Source organism: Oncorhynchus mykiss, chromosome 5, assembly GCF_057628025.1.
Source record: "Oncorhynchus mykiss isolate SJ-2025 chromosome 5, ASM5762802v1, whole genome shotgun sequence".
In the NCBI taxonomy this organism is placed as follows: Eukaryota; Metazoa; Chordata; class Actinopteri; order Salmoniformes; family Salmonidae; genus Oncorhynchus; species Oncorhynchus mykiss.
Window position 1 is genome coordinate 59,604,750 of NC_143026.1, and position 26,012 is coordinate 59,630,761.

Here is a 26,012-nt window from a genome sequence, read left to right on the forward strand (position 1 = left end):
TTTGTTTTTAATTTGTGTATTATAATTAGCTCATGTGCTTTTCTTCACTATGTAATGTTGTTGGGTCTGTAACCATGGTTGCCTCTTCCCATTCAAATATTTTTTTTCAACAAAAAGTTTAGTAATAGACCCATGTAATTCCAGTTGATATGGTGAGGGTTGTTTTGTTTGCACAATGCACTGTCTGTGCGGCAATATGTTGTCTATAAAAATGGATCCTCGTGATTGTATTTTCCTTCCGTGTTAGACCACATATGCCTAATAAAATGTTGTGTAGTGGCTTTGCTGGCATGCATCTTAAAAAAATTGGTTGCGTTTTCCCCAGCAAAAATGTAGACGCTAAAATAGCCACAGGAAACTCCACCTGGTGTATTCTTACACTCAATAGTAAGTGTCACCGCTTTGTCACCGCTTATGCCTGGGGTAGGCCTTGCATAAAGGTTCATCCAAAACCAATGTTTGCCCCGTTCTGCAATGCTTCCATTTGAGTGACAAATAATCCACAAATGTGAGAAGGACGTCATAGATATAGTATATATGCATATACAACGTGATGATCTAGATTTGACAGAGCCACTGACCTAGGTGTTTGACCTTGGCCTTGACAATGTATGGGGTGAACATGGCTTTATGAGTGGTCTCGAGAAGCTTCTCCTCCATTTGATTCTTCTTGATGGCCATGACTGGCCGGATGCGGCTGGTGTGGGATGAGGCCAGGTTCTGGAAGCCCTCTATCTGGGTGGTGAGGAAGTTAACCTGCCTCGGTCTTCATACATCTGGAAGTTGGTGCACAGTTTGGTCCAGGCAGGGGTGCGGGTGAGTGGGATTCATGGGTGGTGGGCATAGCACTTGACCGCTTCCGTCAGATACTCCTTGATCCGACCCAGGTCTTTGTGCTCGACCTGGCCAGGGGTGGGGCAAGCGATGGTTCCTTTCTTGGGAAGGGTGGTGAAGGAGTTGAAGTCCGTCTGGAAGGTAGTCTTCAAGGTCTCGTTAGGGCCATCGCCACCGTTGGCACCCCGAAAGGGGATGTGTGATGACTGAAGGAAGTCCTTTCCCATCAATGTGCTTACAGCCATATAACTTCTTGGACTGTTCTTACTTATAATTTGTCGTTCGCCTTACATCACTGTGCATTTCCTTTTATGGTTATCTTTTTTTTAATCATTCTATTCTATTAAAGTTTTTTTGTGTGCATAATACAAATCTATGTCCTGTGTAGCCAACCATATACATCTAGCATTATGACAGCCCTGAGTGATACAGTTGATATTTGATGTTAATTAGTTATGGAATGAAGATGTGAATGAACAGAAATGTATAAATGAACAGGAATGAGAATGTTCATTGTCTGCTGCTATGTGTTTATTTGTCTGTAGCAAAGCGAAGCTTATAGGAGGCAATGAAAGTTACTTACCCATTCCACAGTGAAGAACATCACCTGAATGAATAGTGGTAGCTACACACTTCCCTGCCTCAAGTGTCTTTTGTGCAAGTGCCTCCCTAGTAGTGCAGTGGTCTAAGGCAGTACTTGATGTGTCACTACAGACCCAGGTTCAATCCCAGGCTGTGGCACAGCCTGCTGTGACTGGATCACCCATAAGGAGGTGGACAATTGGCCTAGCCTCGTCTGGATTAGGGTAGAATTTGGCTGGCTGAGATATCCTTGTCCCATTGTGCTTTAGCAACTCCTTGTGACGGGCCGGGTGCCTGCAAGCTGACTTTGGTCTCCAGCTGAATGGTGTTTCCTCTGACACATTGGTGCAGCTGGCTTCTGGGATAAGCAAGCAGTAATGGCTTGGCAGGGTTGTTTTCAGTGGATGCTTGGCTCTAAAACTTTGCCTCTCCTGAGTCCATAGGGGTGGGACATGACTGTAACAAGCATTAAAAAAAAGTAAAATCATGAAAAAAATAGTATTTTATTTATAATAGCATTTCTGTGGAAAACCTTATAATATACATTTGCCTAACCTCACGTTCATGTACAGTATCAATGCTGTTTGCATGGCAATGCATGTAATTAGGAATATGTTGTTTTGAAATTTAAGAGTTGATGTGAGGGCATCTTAAATGGAGTTAATGTTTCACTTGTGGCATATTTTCACCCATTACCGTGAACCTTATTACCGTCTTCCCCATTTCTCCCACCACTGATAAATTCATACATACTGTACATTATATAGTCAAATAAATTCTTAAATAATACACACTTGAGACAGGTATGGTAATATAAATGACCTCATCAGAGAAGTTTACTCAGTCACACCAGAGGGTGGCAGTAAAATGCAACTATCTAACACCTGTTCCAAGCGACTGATCGTTTGTGTTCGTTTGAGGATACAATTTAGTGATACCAGTAGTATATTGCAACTTTATATGACCCTGACGATAACTTTCCCCACATTTTGCTGTTAGTAAAGTCAGGATTAATCAAACAGATTTGTGCAAAAAAAAAAAAATTAAAAGCTGGTGCGAAGCAGAAGAGGATGTGATGTAATATAACTTCCGCCTTGTACAGACTCTTTTCGTTGAGGCTCAGCTAGCGGCCGGGTGGGTTCACATTATAGTTCATACCAATTTTGGTGAAATTGACTAGAATACGCATTTATAACGTTATAGAAATACAACAGTGTCCGTTCGCTACCATATACGTGTCTCAGTAGCCGTTTGGTTATCACATGTTAGATGTGTAAATATGAGTATTGAAATACGAGCTCCCGCATGTGGCAGAGGCCTTACTATTAGCACTGGCTGGACCGCAGTTGATGGCTAACTATTAAGTCAGCTGCTCATTCTTATTGCCGATGGGATAGCTAGCGTGTTCACTATTGTCCTCCAAAAACATTAATACTCGTTGATGACTGAGTTGTGGACTCCCATAGCATTGTTTGTGGATTTCCATTCTTGGTGCCAGGGAGTAGCAGACTGCTAGTTAACGGATTTCTCTTTTAGAAGCTTGTTAACTTGCCACCAACTCGCACCAATTTTTCTCCCAACAGCCTGCCAAGATGCAGATCTTTGTGAAGACGTTGACGGGGAAAACCATCACCCTTGAGGTTGAGCCCAGCGATACTATTGAAAATGTCAAGGCCAAGATCCAGGATAAGGAAGGTATTTTACGTTTCATTGTAGCTCATTTGTCATACTGAATGGCTGGGAGGTGGATTTTACACTTTGATACTAGCACTGTGCATGAGTGATTTCATTAGTGGGTCATATCAATTATATTTTTATTCTCAGGTATTCCTCCTGACCAGCAGCGTCTGATCTTTGCTGGAAAACAGCTTGAAGATGGTCGTACCTTGTCAGACTACAACATCCAGAAAGGTAAGATAATGATTTAATGAGAGCATGTAATGCTGCTCAAAGTTATGAGTTAGCCCTATGCGAAAAGGTACAGGTGCTTTTAAAGACACACTTTGGGGCTATAATTTATTTAAAACCTGCTTCAGGCTGGATGTGTCAGTGTAGTTCATACATGCAGAATTACTGTTTTACCTAAGATAGCCACAGTTTCTTTCTGGAAGCTTTGTGCTATTTTCTCCCACTGGGGACAGCCCCCTAACAATTATTTTCAGCCAATGCGCTTTAGCCCCTGCCATTTGAGTGACAGCTAGCAAGATGCATGCACAGCAGAACAAGAGGGCGCATAATGATGTGCTGTAGTACAACATTTTTGGGGACCACTTTTGATTTGTGCATGCTAGTTTCACAACTACTGGCTAAAAGTGTACAAAAGTACTATGTTTGTTCCCCTCCAGAGTCCACCCTGCATCTTGTGCTGCGTCTGCGTGGAGGCATCATTGAGCCATCTCTGAGACAGCTGGCCCAGAAGTACAACTGCGACAAAATGATCTGCCGCAAGTAAGTCAAGTTAATGGCGGTCAAGAACAACTGTTTTTACAAAATAATTAAGGTTGGCGCGTTTCTTTAAACTCACCCTTTATTTTTAGTTTAAATTTAACGTTAAGAAACCTAAATGCACATTTGAGATTGAGTTGATGGAAATGCAACATTCAGCAACTGCAGTAATGTTGCCGTGTACAAAAACTTAAGTCCCGTTGATGTGAGTGTCCCCTTGAATGGTTGACTGGACAATGGACCAGTTAATTCCATTGTTTTACGTCAACCATATCCCACACAAATTCAGATTTCATACGTCTGAAAAGATTGGGTAGCTAATCAGTATAATGTTTTAGTTCAAATTAATCAATTGGAGCGCTAGCTGGCAGTGGCTTACACCGCTGGACTACACACTCTGGACAGTTCTGAGCCTTTTTGTGCTGCAGGTGCTACGCTCGCCTCCATCCTCGTGCTGTCAACTGCCGCAAGAAGAAGTGTGGACACACCAGCAACCTGCGCCCCAAGAAGAAGCTGAAGTAAACTGTTTGCTTGGTGTTTTCTGTGGGACATATGCAGAACTGTTCTGTAAAATAAACATTTTTTTTAAATGACATTGCCTGGCCTTGATTTAAAGTTAATCCACAATTGAAGGGTCTTCGAGAAAGAACTAAAGGACAGTCTGAATTTGTTTGATAGTCAGGCTTTCAAGAGGGCATGGACAGCTCAAAAAAACATTAAAACAAATAAAATATCCAGACAATTCAAGGTGACTTGTGTACATACTTGTGTGTGACATTGAACCAGCCCCAAATGAAGCTGACAAACGCACAATTGCCGTCTGTATTCACGTACGTGTTTGAAATATCAGGCAATTTGGGAATTCGAAAAATGGTTATAGCTTTTTTTTTACAATTTAGCTTTAAATTCCAGTTTAAAATGTCGATTTTTGGCTTTTAATCTACACAAAATAAACCAGTTAAAATAAATTCATTAGGGTTTGTGGTTTTCACATAACTGGGCATAGGCCTACACACTTGGGAGACTGGCCCAGCCAATCAATAGTTTTCTCCACAAGGGCTTTATTTCAAACACAAATACTCCTGTTTCATCAGCAGTCCGGGTGGTAGGTCTCAAACAATCCCGCAGGTGAAGAAGCCGGGTGTGGAGGTCCAGGGCTGGCGTGGTTACGTGGTCTGCGGTTGAGGCAGATTGGATGTACTACCAAATTCTTTAAAACATCAGTGGCTTATGGTAAATAAATTAAATGTTCTGGACATTACTACAGTCAGCACACTCCAACTTGAGACATTTGTGGCAACTGCTCATTTTAGTGGCATTTCTGGGACCAATACACTTTACATATTGTGTTTTTCTGTTCAGTATTTGCTGCACACTTGAATAAAATTGTTCGAGATTGTGTGTTCAACAGCTGATAAGCATTCCCCCATGATTATGAACGAAAGGTGGGAATCAAAGTAACTGCGCATTAGTTGGCAAGCAAGATTTCTGACAGGGCCAACCATGTTTGTGCTTGATGCACTTGTACTCAACCAACAACTAATTTACTAGATAGTCATGTAAAAGAGGTGAATAGGAAATTGCAGTACACAGGATTGTATGACATTGTAAAGCAGAGCTTGTGTTCAAAGCTAAGGAAAATTCATACATCTCAATGACTGATGTGCCTCAGTGTCAGTCAACATTTTAAACAGAGGTCTGTAGTTAACTGGCTACTGCAATTCATCAAAACAAATGTTTTAGCTAAGTTTAATGTTGAATTGTATACAAATACTTGCACATTGTAACTTCCATTTATTATAAACATGGGTTCCTCCTATGCAGAAAGTAAAGTCAAATCAGGCAAGTGTGATTAAGGCCCTGTTTTAATACAGGAAAAATGTATCCTTGTTAAATAATGCAACAAATATAAACCACCAGTCCAATGTGATTACAAGGATAATCATTGTATTTGAAAGTGCTCAGACACTTGGAGTTCAAAGTAGGTCGCTGAGGTATTTGAAGTATTAGTGGTTGTCAAGTGTATTAAGAGTAAGAGAACACTACAGACCCTACACATTTTAATTACAGAATAATTCCACAGGCATTCCAATATATATTTTTCCAGTCAGTTGTGCTTCATCCAGTTATGTGGGTAAGAAAAGTGCATCTTTGGTACTGCATTTTGTATCATCACTCCAGTGGGATGATCACATTTTCTGTCAAGTCTTCTCCAGAAGGTTGGAGATGGGCTAGGAAAACGACCATGCCGCCCCCCCTCCTCTGTGTACTTCTAGGCATCAAGAAGTACACAGAGCAGGTTGCACTTCCTGATAAATTCTTGGATGACAGTCACACTTTTAGGTAGGGACAGCAGAGACCACGTTTACATGCATACCAATATCCCATAATTTTTTGGGAAACTCAAGTATTTTGTTTTTGAGTTGACGCATATATAAAACACATACAATAACCCGAAAAATCGTATATTCCGGTTTTGAGAAACACGTTTTTTAAAAACCTTTAACTAGGCAAGTCAGTTAAGAACAAATTCTTATTTACAATGATGGCCGGACGACGCTGGGCCAATTGTGCGCTGCCCTATGGGACTCCCAATCACGGCCAGTTGTGATACCGCCTAGAATCGAACCAGGGTCTGTAGTGACACCTCTAGCACGGAGATGCTGGGAGCCTGGGATATTCTGATCATAGACGGGATACCGTGGTATGTAAACATCTTATCCCGTTTAGGCCTACTGTTTTTCGAGGTCTGTGCGGGCTCAGTTTTGCATATCATGGGTGCTGTGATGTTTTCCTCTGATTCTCAAACAAATCACTTCAAAAAGTTGGCTACATGCGCAGTTCCATCCACTATAATAATTTGTTTTTCTGATCCTCCGTAGGCTACTGGACTGTATAGCTTACTGACTTAGGCTACTTTCACCCCTAATTTAGATATGTTTCTGCTTATAATTTCCAACATTTGGAAGACCGTTTGTTTGTCAACTATAGTTCGATACAGTGCATTCGGAAAGTATTCAGTCACCTTCCCCTTTTCCACATTGTTACGTTACGGCCTTATTCTAAAATTGATTAAATTATCCCCCCCCCCCGGAGATGGGAGAGCCTTACAGAAGGACAACTATTTCTGCAGCACTCCACCAATCAGACTTTTATGATATAGTGGCCAGACGGAAGCCACTGCTCAGTAAAAAGGTACATGACAGCCCACTTGAAATTTGCCAAATACTCCTAAAGGACTCCCAACCTGATAGAGCTTGAGAGGATCTGCAGAGCAGAATGGGAGAAACTTCCCAAATACAGGTGTGCCAAGCTTGTAGCGTCATACCCAAGAAGACTCAATGCTGTAGTCAATACAAAAGGCGCTTCAGCAAAGTACTGAGTACAGGGTCTGAATACTTTAAAATGTGATAGCCGTTTTTTTATTTGTAATAAATTTGCACCCCAAAAATTGTCATTATGAGGTATTGTGTGTAGAATGATGAGGGGATAAAAATAATTAGATCAATTTGAGAATAATATAACAAAATGTGGGAAAAGTCAAGGGGTCTGAATACTTTCCGAATGCACTGTACATGCAGCTTCTCTTTCGTAATAACTTGATGCCCTAGAAGACAAAATCAAGTAATGCTTACCAGATGAATGCATTAGTAATCTAATTACCAGTAAAGTTGTCTGTTTCGTTTTGGGACCTGGGAGAAAACACAATAACTCCAAATCAGTAGAAGAATTGTTCCTGTGGAAAATGTCCAAATTTCATCAATTTGACTAGTTAAGGTTAAATGAAAAGCTGAGAAAACCATGGAAAACACTTCTGATAAGACTTCAGTTCATCTCAGGTGCATATTTTGTGTGGTTGAACTACTGTCTGCTTGCATAACAGTGTCAAATATAACACGTTACACACGTATTCACATTTTCTCAAGAGATGCTGAAAGAAAAAAATATTTCTCCACTCCTGTTCCCGAGACAAATTAACATTTGTTGTACCATTTTACAGTAAGAAATGCATTATTCTGCAGTAGTTAATGTTATATTACTCTACATGTGAGAGGTTATAGGCCGACAGTCAGTGTCCACATTTCAGTTACTTTTCCATTTAACCCATATGAACTTAAATTAGGAATATACTATTTAGTCACATGGATACTTGTGAGCGGGATATCAAAGGTGCATGTAAACAGCTTATCCCGAATAAGACCTTAAGCAGGATATGAGCTACAAACCGAAATGTATGTAAATGTGGTCATTGTTCAACAGAATTGCAGTTTGTCTACATGAACAAGGTGAGATTACATTACCTACAGAGTGCTTGTCAAAAAACTGTATTGCTAATTCAACACTGATTTAACCTTATTTGTACCTAAATAATACCATGAAAAAATGCCTCAATGCCTAGGTCAGAAGAAAATCTCGATGGTGTGCATCAGTGAAAGTAGAGATACCAGGTTAGCTTTTGCATTGAATCAAGTACAGTACATCTTTACTAATGACACTACTTGTGCTTTTAAATCTATTTGTAAAAGGTTGCACATTGGGTAATGCGCATAACTCACATTACTGTACTTGGCAAGGTTCTTCACGGAGCTCATTAAGTTTTGTCATTGAGTACCCTTGGTGATAAACACTCCGCAGCAACATTTCTGTAGGATGATCAAATAATTATGTTATCTGTTAATGTAATACAATACATAAAACAACAGAAGTAAATCTATTATTAATTGTTAATACTGACAAACGGAAACAATAATTTGGCAACTACATTTTTAAGTACAAGCCCAGATTCAATTCAACTACTTTTAAAAGTTCAAGATAACTAATATAATAGCAGGTTGACTGAATCATAACCCAACAAAACATTGAGATAAATGGTGTAAACGTCGACTCAACAATTCTCACAGCGACGAAGAAAAAATATTAGATTGTTATTTTCAAGGTGGTGGGTAGGAGCAATGTACCGCTGCAACGGGTGGATCCACGGTTCTACTCTTAACCTCTGTAATAATGTGCTTAAGCAAACATTGTTCCAAAAGAGCTAGCTTCCTTTCCGTCCTTGTCCACCGCCCTCTACCATCCTGTCATCGCATTGCTCTATTTGTCGATGAGCTTGGCCAAGCTCTGTCGTAGGTCATTCAGGTCGTAGATCTTGACATCCAGGACGTCGATGACCCGCTGAACCTCACTCTCCGCCCTATCCCGCTCCTCCAGAGAGGAAGCCAGAGTCTGCTCGGCTTTCTCCACCCGTTGCTCAAGTTCTGCATTCCGTGTCTCCAGATCCTAGAAGGTCCACAAGGTGACAGAGGACCGGATATATTCATGTTAAAGATCTCAATTGCATACTCCTCGCATACTCTCTACTCGTCTCCTTATCAAAACTCATTGGATGAGAATGCCAGAGGTCCCTCCACTCTGACCATCTGCAATGGATTTTGAGGAGGCGGCCAGTAGAGAGGATGCGAGGAGTATGTAATTGAGATTCTCCCACTGTCATATCTTTAGATTTCCCCCCTGCAATTTTTCAGACCCTTTGAAAACTCTCAGAGACCCCCAAGCGGTGCCCAACCCCCTGGCTGAGAATCACTAGTCTTCAGTATAGTTTTGAAAAGCCAAAAATGCATGTTCTGCCCCAATTCCTAAAACTCACCTGAAGTCTCTGAACCGCCTCTTCCCTCTCTTTCTCTAAATCAGGAATATCTGAATTCTTGCTCTGTAGATTGTGGATTTCCTAAAAAAAGACAAAGTATATTGAAAGCAGGTGCTTCCACATGTGTGGTTCCTGAGCAATTCCTAAGCACTAAACATCCCATCATGTATAAATATGCTGGGTAGGCCCAGTTCACCATTATTTTGGCTACCACAGGACCACAATGCCCCCATCCACAGGGCACGAATGGTCATCGAATGGTTTTATGAGCATGAAAACAATGTAAACCATATGACATGGCAGTCTCAGTTACCAGATCTCAACCCAATTGAACACTTAAGGGAGAGTTTGGAGCGGCGCCCGAGACAGAGTTTTACATCACCATCAACAAAATACCAAATTATGGAATTTCTTGTAAAAGAATGGTGTCACATCCCTCCAATAGTTCCAGACACTTGTATAATCTATACCAAGGACCATTAATAAAGTGGCCTAATGCCCTATTAAGACACTTCATGTTGATGTTTCCTACATAACAGTCAAAAGTTTGGACACACCTACTCACACAAGGGTTTCTTAATGTTTACTATTTTCTATAGTGAAGACATCAACACTATGAAATAACACATATGGAATCATGTAGTATTCAAAAACTTATATTTTAAATTATTCAAAGTAGCCACCCTTTGCCTTGATGACAGCTTTGCACACTCTTGGCATTCTCTCAACCAGCACTCTTGAAGGAGTTCCCACATATGCTGAACACTTGTTGGTTGCTTTTACTTCACTCTGCGGTCCAACTCATCCCAAACCATCTAATTTGGGTTGTGGTCGGGTGATTGTGGAGGCCAGGTCATCTGATGCAGCAATCCATCACTCTCCTTCTCTATCAAATAGCTGTTACACAGCCTGGAGGTGTGTTGGGTCATTCATCCTGTTGAAAAACAAATGATAGTCCCACTAAGCCCAAACCAGATGGGATGGCGTATCGCAGCAGAATGCTGTGGAAGCCATGCTGGTTAAGTGTGTTTTGAATTCTAAATAAAATAAGACAGTGTCACCAGCAAAGCACCATCACACCTCCTCCATGCTTCACGGTGGGAACCACACATAGGGATATCATCTGTTCATCTACTCTGCGTCTCACAAGGACAAGGAGGTTGGAACCAAAAATCTCAAATTTGTACTTCAGACCAAAGGACAGATTTCCACCGGTCTAATGTCCATTGCTCGTGGTTCTTGGCCCAAGCAAGTATCTTCATCTCATTGGTGTCCTTAAGTAGTGGTTTCTTTGCAGCAATTCGACCATGAAGGCCTAATTCACGCAAACTCTGAACAGTTGATGTTGAGATGTGTCTGTTACTTGAACTTTGTGAATCATTTAGTTGGGCTGCAATCTGAGGTGCAGTTAACTCTAACATATCCTCTGCAGCAGAGGTAACTCTGGGTCTTCCATTCCTGTGGCGGGCCTCATGAGAGCCAGTTTCATCATAGCGCTTGATGGTTTTTGTGACTGCACTTGAAGAAACTTTCAAAGTTCTTGACATTTTCCGGATTGACTGACCTTCATGTCTTAAAGTAATGATGGACTGTCATTTCTCTTTGCTTATTTGAGCTGTTCTTGCCATAATATGGACTTGGTCTTTTACCAAATAGGGCTATCTTTTGTATACCACCCCTACCCTGTCACAACCCAACTGATTGCCTCAAATGCATTAAGGGATGAAATTCCACAAATTCACTTTTAACAAGGCACACCTGTTAATTGAAATGCATTCCAGGTGACCTCATGAAGCTGGTTGAGAGAATGCCAAGACTGTGCAAAGCTGTCATCAAGGCAAAGGGTGGCTACTTTGAAGAACCTCAAATATAAGATGTTTTGATATGTTTAAAATGTTTGGTTACTACATGATTCCATGTGTTATTTCATAGTTTTGATGTCTTCACTATTATTCTACAATGTAGAAAATAGTAAAAATAAAGAAAAACCCTTGAATGAGCAGGTGTATCCAAACATTTGACTGGTACTGTACGTAAAGCAATTTCCTTTGAACAAGAGGTGGAATTCAGAGTATGCAAAGCACATCTACCAAGGAAATCTCCACATGGGAAGTGCTCGAAAAATCGGTTTCTTGAAATTCTCAAGTGAAAACCTCAGCTTGTACCTCACTCGTTTCTTTCAACGGTGCCATCTAGACAGCCTAGAAGACCGGCATCTTTGAGGCTAGCAGTACCTGGCTGCCTGGAAAGTGTGTCTGAGCCCCGGGTCTCACCTCATCTTTAGCTTTGAGCAAGGCTTCCAACTCCTCTAACGTCTGGGTCAGCTCATCCCTCGTCTCCGATTCACTGGGACCAGGCCGCCCGCTCTGAGCCTCCAGCTCTGCCACCTGCCAACACACAACACCGGAGAGAATAACAAGAAAGGACTTTTTAAATCCTAGTGTACATGCTATTACAGGATTTGTTTTTTCCATTTATATTTGGACTTTGGCACGTGGAGTGCACAGATTCGCTTCCCTTCGTTAGTCAGTATGTGCTACATCTGTGCTGGTTTGTCATCTCGTTTGTGGGAAGGTGTTTCACCTGGGCTGGCCTAGGTAATATTTAAGAGTGGCTTGCCCAGTGCTCCAGTTGTCTTGAGAGATGTAGAGGGTTAACACCTTTAGTTGGCTCTCCTCATTTGATTTCTAAAAGAACAATCCTTTATCTGATCTTACCGGTTTTTGTTTTGCTCCACTTTTTGTTTTGCGTCCTGTCTTTAATTTTGTTTGCCTGTTCTTGGGCAAATTTAGTGAAAGCTCATGGTGGGTGTCTTTAGGTTGTTGTTGCTCGTCAACGTTCAGTAAACACACCCATGAGTGTCTTTCAGAACCCCTCCTAAAACCCCCACCTGTTTTGTTTTGGTTGTCAGTGACTCTTTGTTAGTTCCCCTATCTGTTTGAGCGACAATTGTTTTTCTTGCTGGGGAACGTAACAAAATGGGGGCTTGTCTGGGATCTTGTTTCCCATGTGTATGGTAGTCGCTCTAATCACCTACTCAGAAGCTCTGCTGTGCCCAGATATTTGAATGTTCAAAATACACTTCTGTCATAGTTTCTGTCACTGACATCCACCCTGAGACTGTTGTAATCATTTTGAAAGTTGCATAAACACACAGGCTTATTAAATTAAATAAACATGAACTTTAAGCATTTGTGGAAAACCCTACATGGGAGATGCTAGATAAATGTAAAAAGGCGAATCTGCTCGTCATTGCAAAGCATTATGACATCAAAGTTGCACATGCCGATTCGAAAGTGGTAGTCAAAGGGTTAGTCTATAGTATATTGATTTGGTGGGATGAGGAAATTCTTCCGGAAAGGGAGGATGATGAAAAGGGTCCTACGGGTGGTAGAGTACACCCCATAGACATGCAACTGCGAGAGGTAGAACTAAAGGCAAAATGAGAACAGAAATTAGAGTTTGTGCACAAGGAAAGACAAGATGGGTGTGCAGCCAAACAACAAGAACCTGAACATGCAGCCAGATAACAATAACCTGAACATGCAGCCAGATAACAAGAACCTGAACATGCAGCAAGATAACAAGAACCTGAACATGCAGCCAGATAACAAGAACATGAACATACAGCCAGATAACAAGAACATGAACATGCAGCCAGATAACAAGAACATGAACATACAGCCAAATAACAAGAACCTGAACATGCAGCCAGATAACAAGAACCTGAACATGCAGCCAGATAACAACAACATGCAGCCAAACAACAAGAACCTGAACATGCAGCAAGATAACAAGAACATGAACATACAGCCAGATAACAAGAACATGAACATGCAGCCAGATAACAAAAACATGAACATGCCATTCAACTGAGATATGTAGATCTGGAAACACTCCATCCAGTCAGGCCATCCAGCACCCTCAACAGAGTTTGGTCTTGGACGGAACAGCCTGCTTGTACACATCACTGACAATCTGAAATGGTCCACCCACACACCCTTTGTGCGGTGACAAAGGCAACCTCAGGAGGCTGAAGAAATTAGTCTTGGCCCCTAAGACCCTCACAAACTTTTACAGATGCACAATTGAGAGCATCCTGTCGGGCTTTATCACCGCCTGGTATGGCAACTGCACCGCCCACAACCGCAGGGCTCTCCAGAGGGTGGTGGCCCAACACATCACCGGGTGCACACTGCCTGCCCTCCCCAACACATACAGCACCAGATGTCACAGGAAGGGCAAAAATATCATCAAGGACATCAACCACGCGAGCCACGGCCTGTTCACCCCACTATCATCCAGAAGGCGAGGTCAGTACAGGTGCAGCAAAGCTGGGACCAAGAGACTTAAAAACATCAATCTCAAAGCCATCAGACAGTTAAATAGCCATCACTAGGTGGCTACCACCCGGCTACTCAACCCTGCAACTTAGAGGCTGCTGCCCTATGTACATAGATATTTGGTCACTTCTCCTACAAAGTGTTCTTGTGGGAAAAGCCTAGAAAGAGTACACTGCTTTATCTCTTGATCAGAGTTCAGATTATTACACTGTTAAAGCTGCTGTCCTTCGGGTTTATTTTTATTTATTTTTTTATTTTACCTTTATTTAACCAGGCAAGTCAGTTAAGAACAAATTCTTATTTTCAATGACGGCCTGGGAACAGTGGGTTAACTGCCTGTTCAGGGGCAGAACGACAGATTTGTACCTTGTCAGCTCGGGGGTTTGAACTCGCAACCTTCCGGTTACTAGTCCAACACTCTAACCACTAGGCTACCCTGCCGCCCCGAGTTGGTCCCAGAGGCATACAGACAACAGTTCTGTAAATTACGAAAGACAGAATAACAAAGGCATGTTGAGTTCGCAAGGGAACAAGCATGTCTTTTTGATCGGTGGTGTGGTTCTCAAGAGGTCAAGGATGTGAGGATTTAAAAACCCATACTTAGAGCAGTTTAAGAATTGCCTTCACGAAAGGGTTGATGTCTAGGAAGCAGCTGATTGCTGAACAGACAGAGTAAAGATGTTTCACTCTCCCCTCTTTTTGCTGAGATACATCCAGAGGAGGAGTGTGATGAAGTTCGTGTGGGTTACTTTGACAGAGATCGTGTTCTAATGAGGACATGGCATTCTCGCGCCACTTCTGGGCAGGACGATTGGCCCAGTGCATCTCAAATTGTCGTTCCAGTTGCACTTGGACAAGAGATACTGAGGTTGGCTCACGATGGTAGTATGGCAGGCCATCTTGGGGTCAACAAGACGTAAGACCGTATCTTGCGTAACTACTTCTGGCCTGCTGTAAATCCAGTCTCGTTAGCCAGCGGACAGGTACAACGAACCAAGCTGTGCCGGTTGCACCTTTGCAGACTATTCCTGCTTTTGACTAACCTTTCAGCAGACCTTTGCAGACTATTCCTGCTTTTGACTAACCTTTCAGCAGGGTTCTGATGGATTGTATTGTATTTATTATGGATCTCATTCTTCCTGGGGACCGGCAAAAACAAGACAGTTATACAATTTTAAAAACGTTACAATACATTCATAACAGATTTCACAACACACTAAGTGCGTGCCCTTGGGGCCCTACTCCACTACCACATATCTTCAACACAAAATCCATATGTACGTGTGTGTATAGTGCGTATGTTGTCATGTGTGTGTATGCATGTGTCTGTGCCTATGTTTGTGTTGCTGCACAGTCCCTGATGTTCCATAAGGTGTATTTAAATCTGTTTTTTAAAATCTGATTCTACTGTGTACATCAGTTACCTTATGTGGTCATGGCTCTACATAGTAGAGTTCCATGTAGTCATGGCTCTACGTAGTACTGTGTACCTCCCATAGTCTGTTCTGGACTTGGGGACTGTGAAGAGACCTCTGGTGGCATGTCTTGTGGTGTATGCATGGGTGTCAGAGCTGTGTGCTAGTTGTTTAAACAGACAGCTCAGTGCTTTCAACATGTCAATACCTCTCACAAATACAAGTAGTGATAAAGTCAATCTCTCCTCCACTTCGAGCCAGGAGAGATTGACATGCATATTATTAATGTTGGCTCTCTGTGTACATCCAAGGGCCAGCTGTGCTGCCTTATTCCGAGACAATTGCAATGTTCCTAAGTCCCTCTTTGTGGCACCTGACCCCAGGCATGAACAGTAGTCCAGGTGCCACCCATTCTGTAACTAAGTGTTGCAGTCATTTCAGTCGCTGTAGTAGCTGACGTGTATAGCATTGAGTCATCCGCATACATAGACACACTGGCTTAACTCAAAGTAATTTCATTAGTAAAGATTGAAAAAAGTAAGGGGCCTAGACAGCTGCCCTGGGGAATTCCTGATTATACCTGGATTATGTTGGAAAGACTTTAACCCCCTTACTTTTTTCAATTTCTGCCTAAAGACATACCCAAATCTAACTGCCTGTAGCTCAGGCTCAGAACCAAGGATATGCATATTCTTGATTTCATGTGAAAGAAAACACTAGGAAGTTTGTGTAAATGTGAATTGAATGTAGGAGAATATAACACAATAGATCTGGTTTAGATAATACAATGAAAAAACCATACGTTTTTCATTTATATTGTTGTATCATCATCTTTAAAATGAACAAGACAAAACAAACATTCAGATAGGATGATGTGGACAATTTCAGTGAAAAACATAAGAGGGCAACAGTACTTGTGCAAAGTTCCAGAATGATAACTTCCAAAATGAGTGTGCTACATGACATTTATCATGAAGTCACCCAGGTGTCCCACACAAGTAGCCCAAATGTACCCAAGTGGCCAAATTGGTGAAGTTATACATTTTGAATGGAATAACTATATACAAAATACCAAAATGGTATTCTAACACCCCCCCCCCCCCCCCCCCCAAAAAAAAATGGAGAAAAAACATGAAAAAAAAATATATACACTTACAAAATAACACTTTCAATATTTGGAAGACCCTCAGTCCTCTACACAATATTGTGCTGCTGATGCCAGGTGCCATAGCAGTCTCTTTCTGCTGTAAAGCAGAGGGTCACCAAGCATGTGGTGCAGGTGATGGGGGACTTCATTTTGCAAAGAACACATGCTGTGCCCTTTTGGCCCTGAGGCACATCCATGCCTGCAGAAATACATTTGGGCAGATGAACACCACTTGTGGCAGGAGCTGGATGAACCAGCTTCAGTGGGGGATGGACACCTTGGCACTGGGGGCTCCCATTCGGAGTCAGTGTCACAGTGAAAGAAAATGTTCAGTTAGAATAGTTTCACATATGAGCCCTGAATCAACATGTGTAATAAACAGATATATATAGAGTACAGGGAACATAAGGTTGAATATATTATTATAGACCTGCTAGATCTACTGTCTCATTTATATTATGACAGACCAGCTAGATCTACTGTCTTTATTATATTACAACAGACAAGCTGTATCTACTGTCTCCATTTCACTTTGGCCATTGTTGTGGGCCTGCCCTCCCATCAACAGCCTCAAATAGGCTATTTCATTTCACAAATAATATTTTATATTATTAATTTCAAACAACGGCATTGGCATAAGAAAAACTTACCAGTCCAAAACGATGTCCTCTCCGTTCAAAAAATATTCAGAGATTTGGGAATCGCTAAATTAATCGTCCTCCAACAATCTCTGTCTCCCTTTCCCGATCAATTTCTTCAAAAATTGTGTGTACATCTGTATATCTAGACTTAGATTTAGCTTTCTCTGACTTAGTCGCCATACTGATTGATATATAAACAGCTGAAGATGCGCTTTACCAAAACAACGCTGTGCGTAACATGCGTGGCTCCTTCCGGTATGAATCTTCAATGGCGAATGAACCTCTTTACGCCGGCATTTACTACATGGGTTGGTCTTCCAACACATAAACATTACATATTGCCGTTTACCTCAGCTCATTGGCTATCTACCCAGCTAGATTTCAAGACGATCAGTGGTCATTGGGTTAAAATACAGTCAATCAACGAAACAGCGATCATATCATTGGTGCACAATGATGTTATTACTTGTTGTCTTCAAATCGGTTTCTTTCAGTCAATACGTCCTGCGAAATGACCCATCAGGTTTGGTTGTGTTACAAACAAAGCAGTTGATTGCAATGAAACCAAACATGACTGGAAAATTCCCGTTTAGTGTGTGTATTTACATCGAATCTGTCGTCGAAAATTGAATGAGATGGAATTCACGACACAAGCGGTTCACAAAATGTTTCGTGTTAGGCTATAAAAATGGATTTTATCAAACAAAAGACCATTCATTGTGTAACAATGAGCATTGGGATTGCAAACAGAGGAAGATTGTCAAAGGTAAACAATTTATTTTATTGCAGTTTGTAATTTTGTTACGCCTGTGCTGGTTGAAATAGTTGTTTTTTATGTTTTTTCAGATAATCGCATCGTATACTCTGCCCAAAGCAAATAGTGAAAATCAGTTTCTCTTGACCTGCACTGCCATTTGTTTCCTTGAGGTCAATCCACTGAGGAAAATCACGAGCGAAAAGTTACAACGGATATTACAGGAATTTCCCCTTGAAATCAGACATGTCCATGGTAAGGACAACTTGGTTGCTGATTGTCTTTCAAGGGTGGGCAGTCAATTTATTATGACTGCACGTTTTTCCATATTGGAGATGAGTTTTGTTTTGGTTGTGCTCCTTTCAAGGGGATTAGAGTTATAGAAGCGTACGTCTTGTCCTTCCCTGTTTCTTAAAACGTGAGAGTTTTAGGCAACTATAGAAAGAAAAAATATAAAAAAAAGATTGTAAAATAACATCTCTATATACAGTTGAAGTCGGAAGTTTACATACACTTAGATTGGAGTCATTAAAACTTGTTTTTCAACCGCTCCACAAATTTCTTGTTAACAAACTATAGTTTTGGCAAGTCAGTTAGGACATCGTCTTTGTGCATGACACAAGTAATTTTTCTAACAATTGTTTACAGACAGATTATTTCACTGTATCACAATTCCAGTGGCTGACAAGGTAAAAAGCTGTCGTTCTGCCCCTGAGCAAGGCAGTTAACCCACTGTTCCCCGGGTGCAGAAGACGTGGATGACGAATATGACATCCCCCCGCACCTCTCTGATTCAGAGGGGTTGGGTTAAATGCAGAAGAATTTCAGTTGTACAACTGACTAGGTATCCCCCTTTACTTTCCTTTTATTAATTGCCGGACGGATTTATTTGACCTACTTTTACAAATCAATTGTGACTCAAAGGTTTGAATTCCACATATGCTCATGTGGGGAGTAACAGTGATTAAAAGAGAGAAACTATTAACCCCTTGAAATCAAAACTTTTACTTGACGCCAATTATCTTCACTTTAACACCAGACAGGAACATGGTTAGAATTGTATACCAAAACAGACTTGTTTATTGAAAACTGAAGTTTGCACGGGTTTGTGCTCAGCCTTCGCAATTACCATTTCTCCCTTTATATCTCCTCCGCATCTTCAGAGTGAATTTCAAAGTGGCCCTTTAAGATTCCATGTCATGCCATCCAGCAGCGCTTGAGAAAGCTGCTCTAAGGGTATCTAGCATTCCGATAGGACCCAACCCCATCCTGTCAAATCCATGTGACAGCAAGTCCCCGGGGAATGATGTTACTGCTTGCTCACAACAGCCCTTTCACACCACCGCTGACAACATGGACAACAGTATTACTGATGACACCTGAAGCCAATCTAACCCCAACATACAAGTACATGAAAATAGTCCTTTCTGAAATTCTCCTTTCGTCTCTAAAACAGTTATCAAATTGCCTTGCAGGAAAATGAATAGGAGCTCAAGTCGAATACATTATGGTGAAATTACCTGAAAAGAGCTTGTATGAACAATGTTAGCATTTTGAGAGAACCAACAAATGGGATTTTAAAACAGTGTGCACTCTTCTGTCTCTTGGTATAGTTTGTATTTAAAAAGGACTTCCTCGCTTTGTTCCTACCGCATCTCAGCTACTGTCTACAGAAGTGCAAGGCAAGACATGAGAGAGTAGGCTGGGGACCAGAGCATCTCTGCAGTGTCAGAGATACCCCCGAAAATAAACCGACCCCTTCAGTAAATCGTGTCTACCGCTTGGAGAGCCTGGAGAGGAAAGGGCTTACTTTAAATGGTGGCTTGGTAGAAAATCCTAGCCAATGTCTTGCCTGCTCTCCCTCTGGGTGATTTGTCATTTCCTCCACAACTAGGGCAGGGGGAAATAGGGTGTCCTGTCCTCAAACTGCTTCACCGCCCCGCCAAGCCCTGGAGACATGGTCTACTTCCAACCACCTGGTTGACTTTGTTGCAGAAGTGGATAACCTTAGCTTTTTTTTGGACTGAGATGGATGCTGTTCCCCTCAGTGCCTGAAGCTAAAATAGGACTGTTGACAGCTCATTTCTTCCAGAAGATGTTACACTGGTACTTTAAATCTGCCACATGAAAGAACCTCAATAAGCTTGACCAAGGACACATCTCTTTTTCCAATTAAGTTTAAATTAAGCTAAACACATTTCTCCCTCTGATCATCCAGGCACATCAACAGTGATACATAAAAAATGTTATCAAACCGGTGGAACCTGCAGCCAAATGTCAGCACGGTCCTTTGACATAACCCCAGTTTAACTACCATGTGACCACTGATCTTCAGTAGATCTTCATATGATGTTGCTTTGAGAATGGTCTTTCTCATGGGCACGATCCCACTTTGACCACCAAAGTGGCAAAGTGTAAGGGTTACCCCCTCTTTAAATCTAATAATCTACCATTATGGATCCAGACCAGTTAGCTGGGATGCAGACAACCGGAATAGCAGTGGTCTGTCACCGTAACTCTTACCTGATCTCGGAGCCTGCCAGTCTCCTCCTGATACTCAGCCAGCTGTTTCTTCCACTCTTCCACGCCAGTGTTAGCCTCGTGAAGCGCCGCCACTAGCTTAGCGTTGCTATCCTGCAGGGTGAACAGCTCTGCCTCCAGGTTAATCTCACATATGGACCTGGAGGGAAAAACCAAATCAGAAGATAAGTGCACCATGATCAGACAAATCAGAGGTCATAGTCAGGTGCAAAGTACTGCTCCCCAAGTGGTATACAGTACAGCTATTAAGTGGTTTTAGAATTCCTGTCATGCCAGAATGTGGGACCATTAGAGTCATTATATTGAATGGACAAGAGCTTTCAAATAATTTGCGGGAGATGGGAAAATTCCAAACAGTCTTCTAAGACCAGCATCTTCTAAAGTACTGAGGCCTCAGGCAAAAAAACACCCCCATGCCATTTCTAACTGTCTGCCAACTACCAACCAACTCACCATAGCAACAGGCACTAAAAAAACAACAACATACAACTCTCATTACATGCAAGAAAAGAACAAGGAGGGTTTGTCAGAGAACATTTTAAAATTGTATATTATGTGCTTGGGTGGGATGGAAGGCAGACTGGTGTCTGAATGGCTCTGCTGTAGAGCCTCATTAATGACCATGTTTTAACTGCACATGACTCAGCCTCATACAGGTCAGTGGCCACCTGTCATTGGGCTCAACCTCCCACTCACAACAACCTCCACAATAGGAGAAACCATACCGCCTAGGGCCATGGCTTGATTTTGCTAGTACATTTCCACAGCTAAAACGCATCCCATACACTCTATATAGGAGTTATTATCTAATGGTTTGCTTTAAGCACTAATCTGCTTTCCTCTCGCCACGCACGCTCCTTCCTCCCTAACGTAGCGGTGAGTTAAATCGTGTGCGACAGTTTCCCGGGTCACATCATCCTATTAAGTGAGCTCAGCGTTCGTGTTCCTTTCCATTCACTTAGGCACCATACATTCCATGTTCTAAAAAGGCTTCACCTCTGCCATTGTGATCACATTGATGCTTTCGCACCACAAGCCACTGAACCTCTATCATCATCTGGCACGTTAGCGCAAACTCTGCCCCAGAAATCAGATGACGGAGAACACACACTATGCCTGGCGACACGTGATAGCTGCTCAGTGACTCACTAGGTAACCCAACAGTTGCACGACAACACCAGATAGTGGGAGACAATAGGCTACATTTACATTTTACATTGAAAATGTCACACCATGCTACCACAATTAAAATAAAATGTCACAATCTGGTGCCAGCTAATTTGAAAGGTTATTTGAAGACACCAATGTGACTTCACACCGACAGGGTGGCACATTATTACCATTTGGAGAAAAATAGTGTGCACTCTATGCTTTACATTTTATACATGGTCTAAAGTATTTAAATTTAACCTTCATTTAACCAGGAAGTCACACTGAGCTCAGAATACCTCTTTCCCAAGGGAGACCTAGCCACTGTAAACAATGACCATGGTGGCACAATGGAAGTAGACTTTTTTGGATCTCATTGTGTAACTACGAGGTGTGTGTTTGGCAAACTGCTGTGTGCAGGGGGGGGGGGCTGTTCCATAACATTACCCTTCAGACAGCATCTTCTTAATGCGCTCCTTCTCCGACGTCAGCTGCTCCATGTCGGCGCTCTTGCTGCGGAACAGCTTGTCCTCGGGTCCGTTGACAGTCAGCAGCGGCGGCGAGTGGCGGTCCTCTGATAAGTCCTGGGGGACCACAGGGACATGATTAGTGACAGGAAGGATATCATGGACATGAGTTACCCGGACACCTCCAATCCTACTGTATGTTCAACTCTTCCTCGTTGTCAAAGCTCAATGAAGCTGACCACAACTACTCTATATTATGAAGGGAAGGGGTGGCCAACCAGCCTCCTGCAGAGCTACTGGGTATGCAGGTTTTTGCTCAAGCCCTACTCTAACACACCTGATTCCACTAATTAGCTGCTCAGTAAGACTTTGATATGCTTAATTGGGTGTGTTACAACATGAGGTGTTCCAAAAGCCTGCATATCCCAGTGGCTCTCCAGGAGGTGAGTTGGCCAAACCTGACATAACTCTAGAACGCCCTAACAGGCCTAAGGATTGGTTTAGACAAACCAGGGCTCACTTCAATATGTTTTTAATACAAATGTGAGCTCTTGGTTAAAATCGTGGATGAATAAGTGATGTGTCCATCTCATGTGTCTTTCTGAACTAACAGACCACACATAGGGATCTCTCTCTGATATCTCTGTCTGTATCTGAATTTGGTGTGCTTGTTATGGGAATTAAAGGGATACTTCAGGATTTTGGCAATGAGGCCTTTTATCAACTTCCCTAGTCAGATGAACTCGTGAATACCATTTTTATGTCTGTGTGCAGTTTGAAGTAAGTTGCTATCTAGCGCAATTGCTAACTAACATGAGTGCAATGACTGGAAGTCTATGGGTATATATATTAGCATGGTAGCAGACCATAGACTTCGTCATTGCGCTAATTTGCTAGTTTGCATTGGCTCGCGAAACTACCTCCAACTTCCTTCATACTTGACACAGAGACATACAAATGGTGTCCAAGAGTTCATCCAACTCAGGGGAAGTACGAAGCATCCCTGTAAGAAAACATGAACGCTTAAAATAAAGACTGAGCATGTCCTACAGTGTTCCCATTCAATTCAAATAATTTGTTTGGATCTGAAAAGGGAGCGGAATGACTATTCATTTCACACTGCATATCTCTATTTGTCATAGCTATTCCCCTGCCAGTTGGAGCATTGACATTCAGGGGCTGTACAATGAGACAGAAACAGGGCAGCTCAGCATTTGTGATGTGAGTAGATATTTATTGTTCGAGGGACATTCAAACTGTTTTTAAAAATTCTGTATTAGTATTGTACCGTTTTTGTTACCTGACAAAGATAAATGGTTGAAACATTAGCCCTCGTTAGTACAATAAAATGACAGGAAGAAGATGACAAGCTGTCGCTATAGATTCAGACACCTCATTCAAAACAACAGGTTGCCAAAAGTAATTATGTCATTTATCAACCTCCATACTGATGTAGGATCTTAATTTGAGCCACTTTGCTAAATAACCCTACAGAAACAGGAAGTGTGAATTATTATGGGGCTTATAATTATTGGACGTTTTTGTAGGGGTTGATAAAGGGAAAATCAAGTCTGACATTTCAAAGTGAAAATTACAAACTTCAGAAGCCTCGCAGGAAATTCTCCTGCAACAGGGTGATCAAATGAAGATCCTACATCTGTATCCGCAACGCAGGTTCAAAGTTGAACAAGCAACCATGGGGAGCCACACAGCTGCTAAACGCATTACTTTGTAGGGCATGAAGCAGCATATGGCTCTTTCCTTTTAAAATAATTTAAATTCGAAGGAACATTGCCCCAGTTACAATGCTTCCTTTCATTTGTATGCCAGTGGATACTGAAAGACAATTCTCTGTATTGTACAGTGCATTCGGAAAGTATTCAGACCCATTGACTTTTAGCACATTTTGTTAAGTTATAGCCTTATTATAAAATGGATTAGATAAATGTTTTCCCTCAATCTACACACAATACCCTATAATGACAAAGTGAAAAGCGGGTTTAATACATTTTTGCAAATGTATTTAAAATAAAAAGCAGAAATGTCTTATTTACATCAGTAATCAGACCCTTTGCTTTATGAGACTCGAAATTGAGTTCAGGCACATCCTGTTTCCATTGATCATCCTTGAGATGTTTCTACAACTTGATTTTCCACTTGTGGTTAATTCAATTGATTGGACATGATTTGGAAAGACACACACCTGTCTATTTAAGGTTCCACAGTTGACAGTGCATGTCAGAGAAAAAAACAAGCCGAGGTCGAAGGGATTGTCCGTAGAGCTCCGAGACAGGATTGTGTCGAGGCACAGATCTGTGGAAGGGTACCAAAAAATGTCTGCAGCATTGAAGGTCCCCAAAACCACATTCTTAAATGGAAGACGTTTGGAACCACCAAGATTCTCCCTAGAGCTGGCCGCCCGGCCAAACTGAGCAATCGGGGGAGAAAGGCCTTGGTGACCAAGAACCTGATGGTCACTGACAGCGTTCCAGAGTTCCTCTGTGGAGATGGGAGAACCTTCCAGAAGCACTCCACCAATCAGGCCTTTGTGGTAGATTGGCCAGAAGGAAGCCACTCCTCAGTAAAAGGCACGACAGCCAGCTTGGAGTTCGCCAAAAGTTACCTAAAGGACTCTCAGACCATAAGAAACAAGATTCTCTAGTCTAATGAAACCAAGATTGAACTCTTTGGTCTGAATGCCAAGTGTCACGTTTGGTGGAAACCTGGCACCATCCCTATGGTGAAGCATGGTGGTGGCAGCATCATGCTGTTGGAATGTTTTTCAGCTGCAGTGACTGGGAGATTAGTCGGGATTCAAGGGAAAGATGAACGGGACAAGCCAGAGCCCAGACTTGAACCCGATCGAACATCTGAAAATAGCTCTCACAGCGACGCTCCCCATCCAACCTGACAGATCTTGAGAGGATCTGCAGAGAAGAATGGGAGAAACTCCCCAAATACAGGTGTGCCAGGCTTGAGGTGTCATACCCAAGAAGACTTGAGGCTGTAATCACTGCCAAAGATGCTTCAACAAAGTACTGAGTAAAGGGTCTGAATACTTATGTAAATGTGAGTTTTTTTACATTTTTTTGATAAATTAGCAAAAAAATCTAAAAACCTGTTTTAGCTTTGTCATTATGTGGTATTGTGTGTAGATTGCGGGAAAAAGCAATTTAATACATTTTAGAATAACGTAACAAAATGTGGAGGGTTGTTAGCCTTTTTTAATTTTGTAAGACATTTTACTTATTTGCTATAGCCAGGCCAAATAATTTGAGGAATAACTGTTTGTGATTAGAAAACTTAGAAGAACCATACAAACGTCAGCACACAGCGTCCAGGGGGTGAGCATGCTCTACCACTACGGGGCAGTTTAGTTGACGCAAAGTAAGACATTCTCGTGTTCCAATTGTTTGTTTAGGTAGCGTGAATCGTTGTTGTTCACACAGAGGTGAAGTGCGGAATAATTGAAGGAATGAATCCGAGCCTCACGCTTATCACCTGTGGAAGGCGGGGCTTCCAGTGAGGCGCGGATTTCATTGGCCTTGTCAGGAGTGATTGTAGATCCTTCAACCGAAGTCGTGAGAGTTCGACACCCCATAAGTATGTTGTACCAAAGTTGACTGACTGAAAGGGAACTAAACTTGAGCTCGACAAGCGCATCGGTGAGGCATTACACCCCTGCACTCAGAAAATCTTGTATTATTAATTAGTCTCAGAGTCAGCCTGTGTGTATTCCCCCAAGGAAGTTGTTTCTACAACCTAGCTACTCCCTCACTATACTTAAAAAAACGTGGATAAAAAAATGCACAGGGCCAGCATTCAAAACAGAGCTAGCGCTAGCTAGGTCCAAAAGTGAAGAGCAAGAAATCAAAGCTAAGACAACTCCACACACCAAAGTCAATGGCTAGGGAGCACAGTTCTCTAAATTATTCACAATGTGGATCATGTTTAAGTAATAATGGATTACAAATTTCCAACAGTTTTCCCTCATCGTTGACTAGTGCATTCCAATTGGAGCAAGTGCAAACATACGACAGTCCTACATCC

At 41.9% G+C, this 26,012-nt stretch overlaps 2 protein-coding genes across 4 annotated transcripts in view; one reads left to right on the top strand and one right to left on the bottom strand.

The window, feature by feature from the left end:
• Nucleotides 1–2,999: 2,999 nt before the first annotated feature.
• On the top strand, nt 3,000–4,456 carry LOC110524136 (ubiquitin-ribosomal protein eL40 fusion protein). Its single transcript, XM_036977954.2, has 4 exons — nt 3,000–3,111; nt 3,241–3,327; nt 3,762–3,864; nt 4,290–4,456. The coding sequence occupies exons 1-4, from the start codon at nt 3,009–3,011 to the stop codon at nt 4,381–4,383; spliced, it is 387 nt and encodes a 128-aa protein (XP_036833849.1). The 5' UTR covers nt 3,000–3,008; the 3' UTR covers nt 4,384–4,456.
• A 1,142-nt stretch (nt 4,457–5,598) lies between these two features.
• The window catches only part of LOC110524137 (homer protein homolog 3), a 51,027-nt gene continuing 30,613 nt past the window's right edge, over nt 5,599–26,012 (bottom strand). For all 3 annotated transcript variants that reach the window (XM_021603495.3, XM_090235348.1, XM_090235349.1), the window contains 5 exons: nt 21,943–22,079; nt 20,329–20,485; nt 11,779–11,892; nt 9,506–9,586; nt 5,599–9,138 (listed from right to left, as the gene is read on the bottom strand). In XM_021603495.3, coding sequence (XP_021459170.3) covers nt 8,953–9,138; nt 9,506–9,586; nt 11,779–11,892; nt 20,329–20,485; nt 21,943–22,079 — 675 coding nt within the window. In that variant the 3' untranslated portion in view covers nt 5,599–8,952. The remainder of the gene's footprint in view (nt 9,139–9,505; nt 9,587–11,778; nt 11,893–20,328; nt 20,486–21,942; nt 22,080–26,012) is intronic.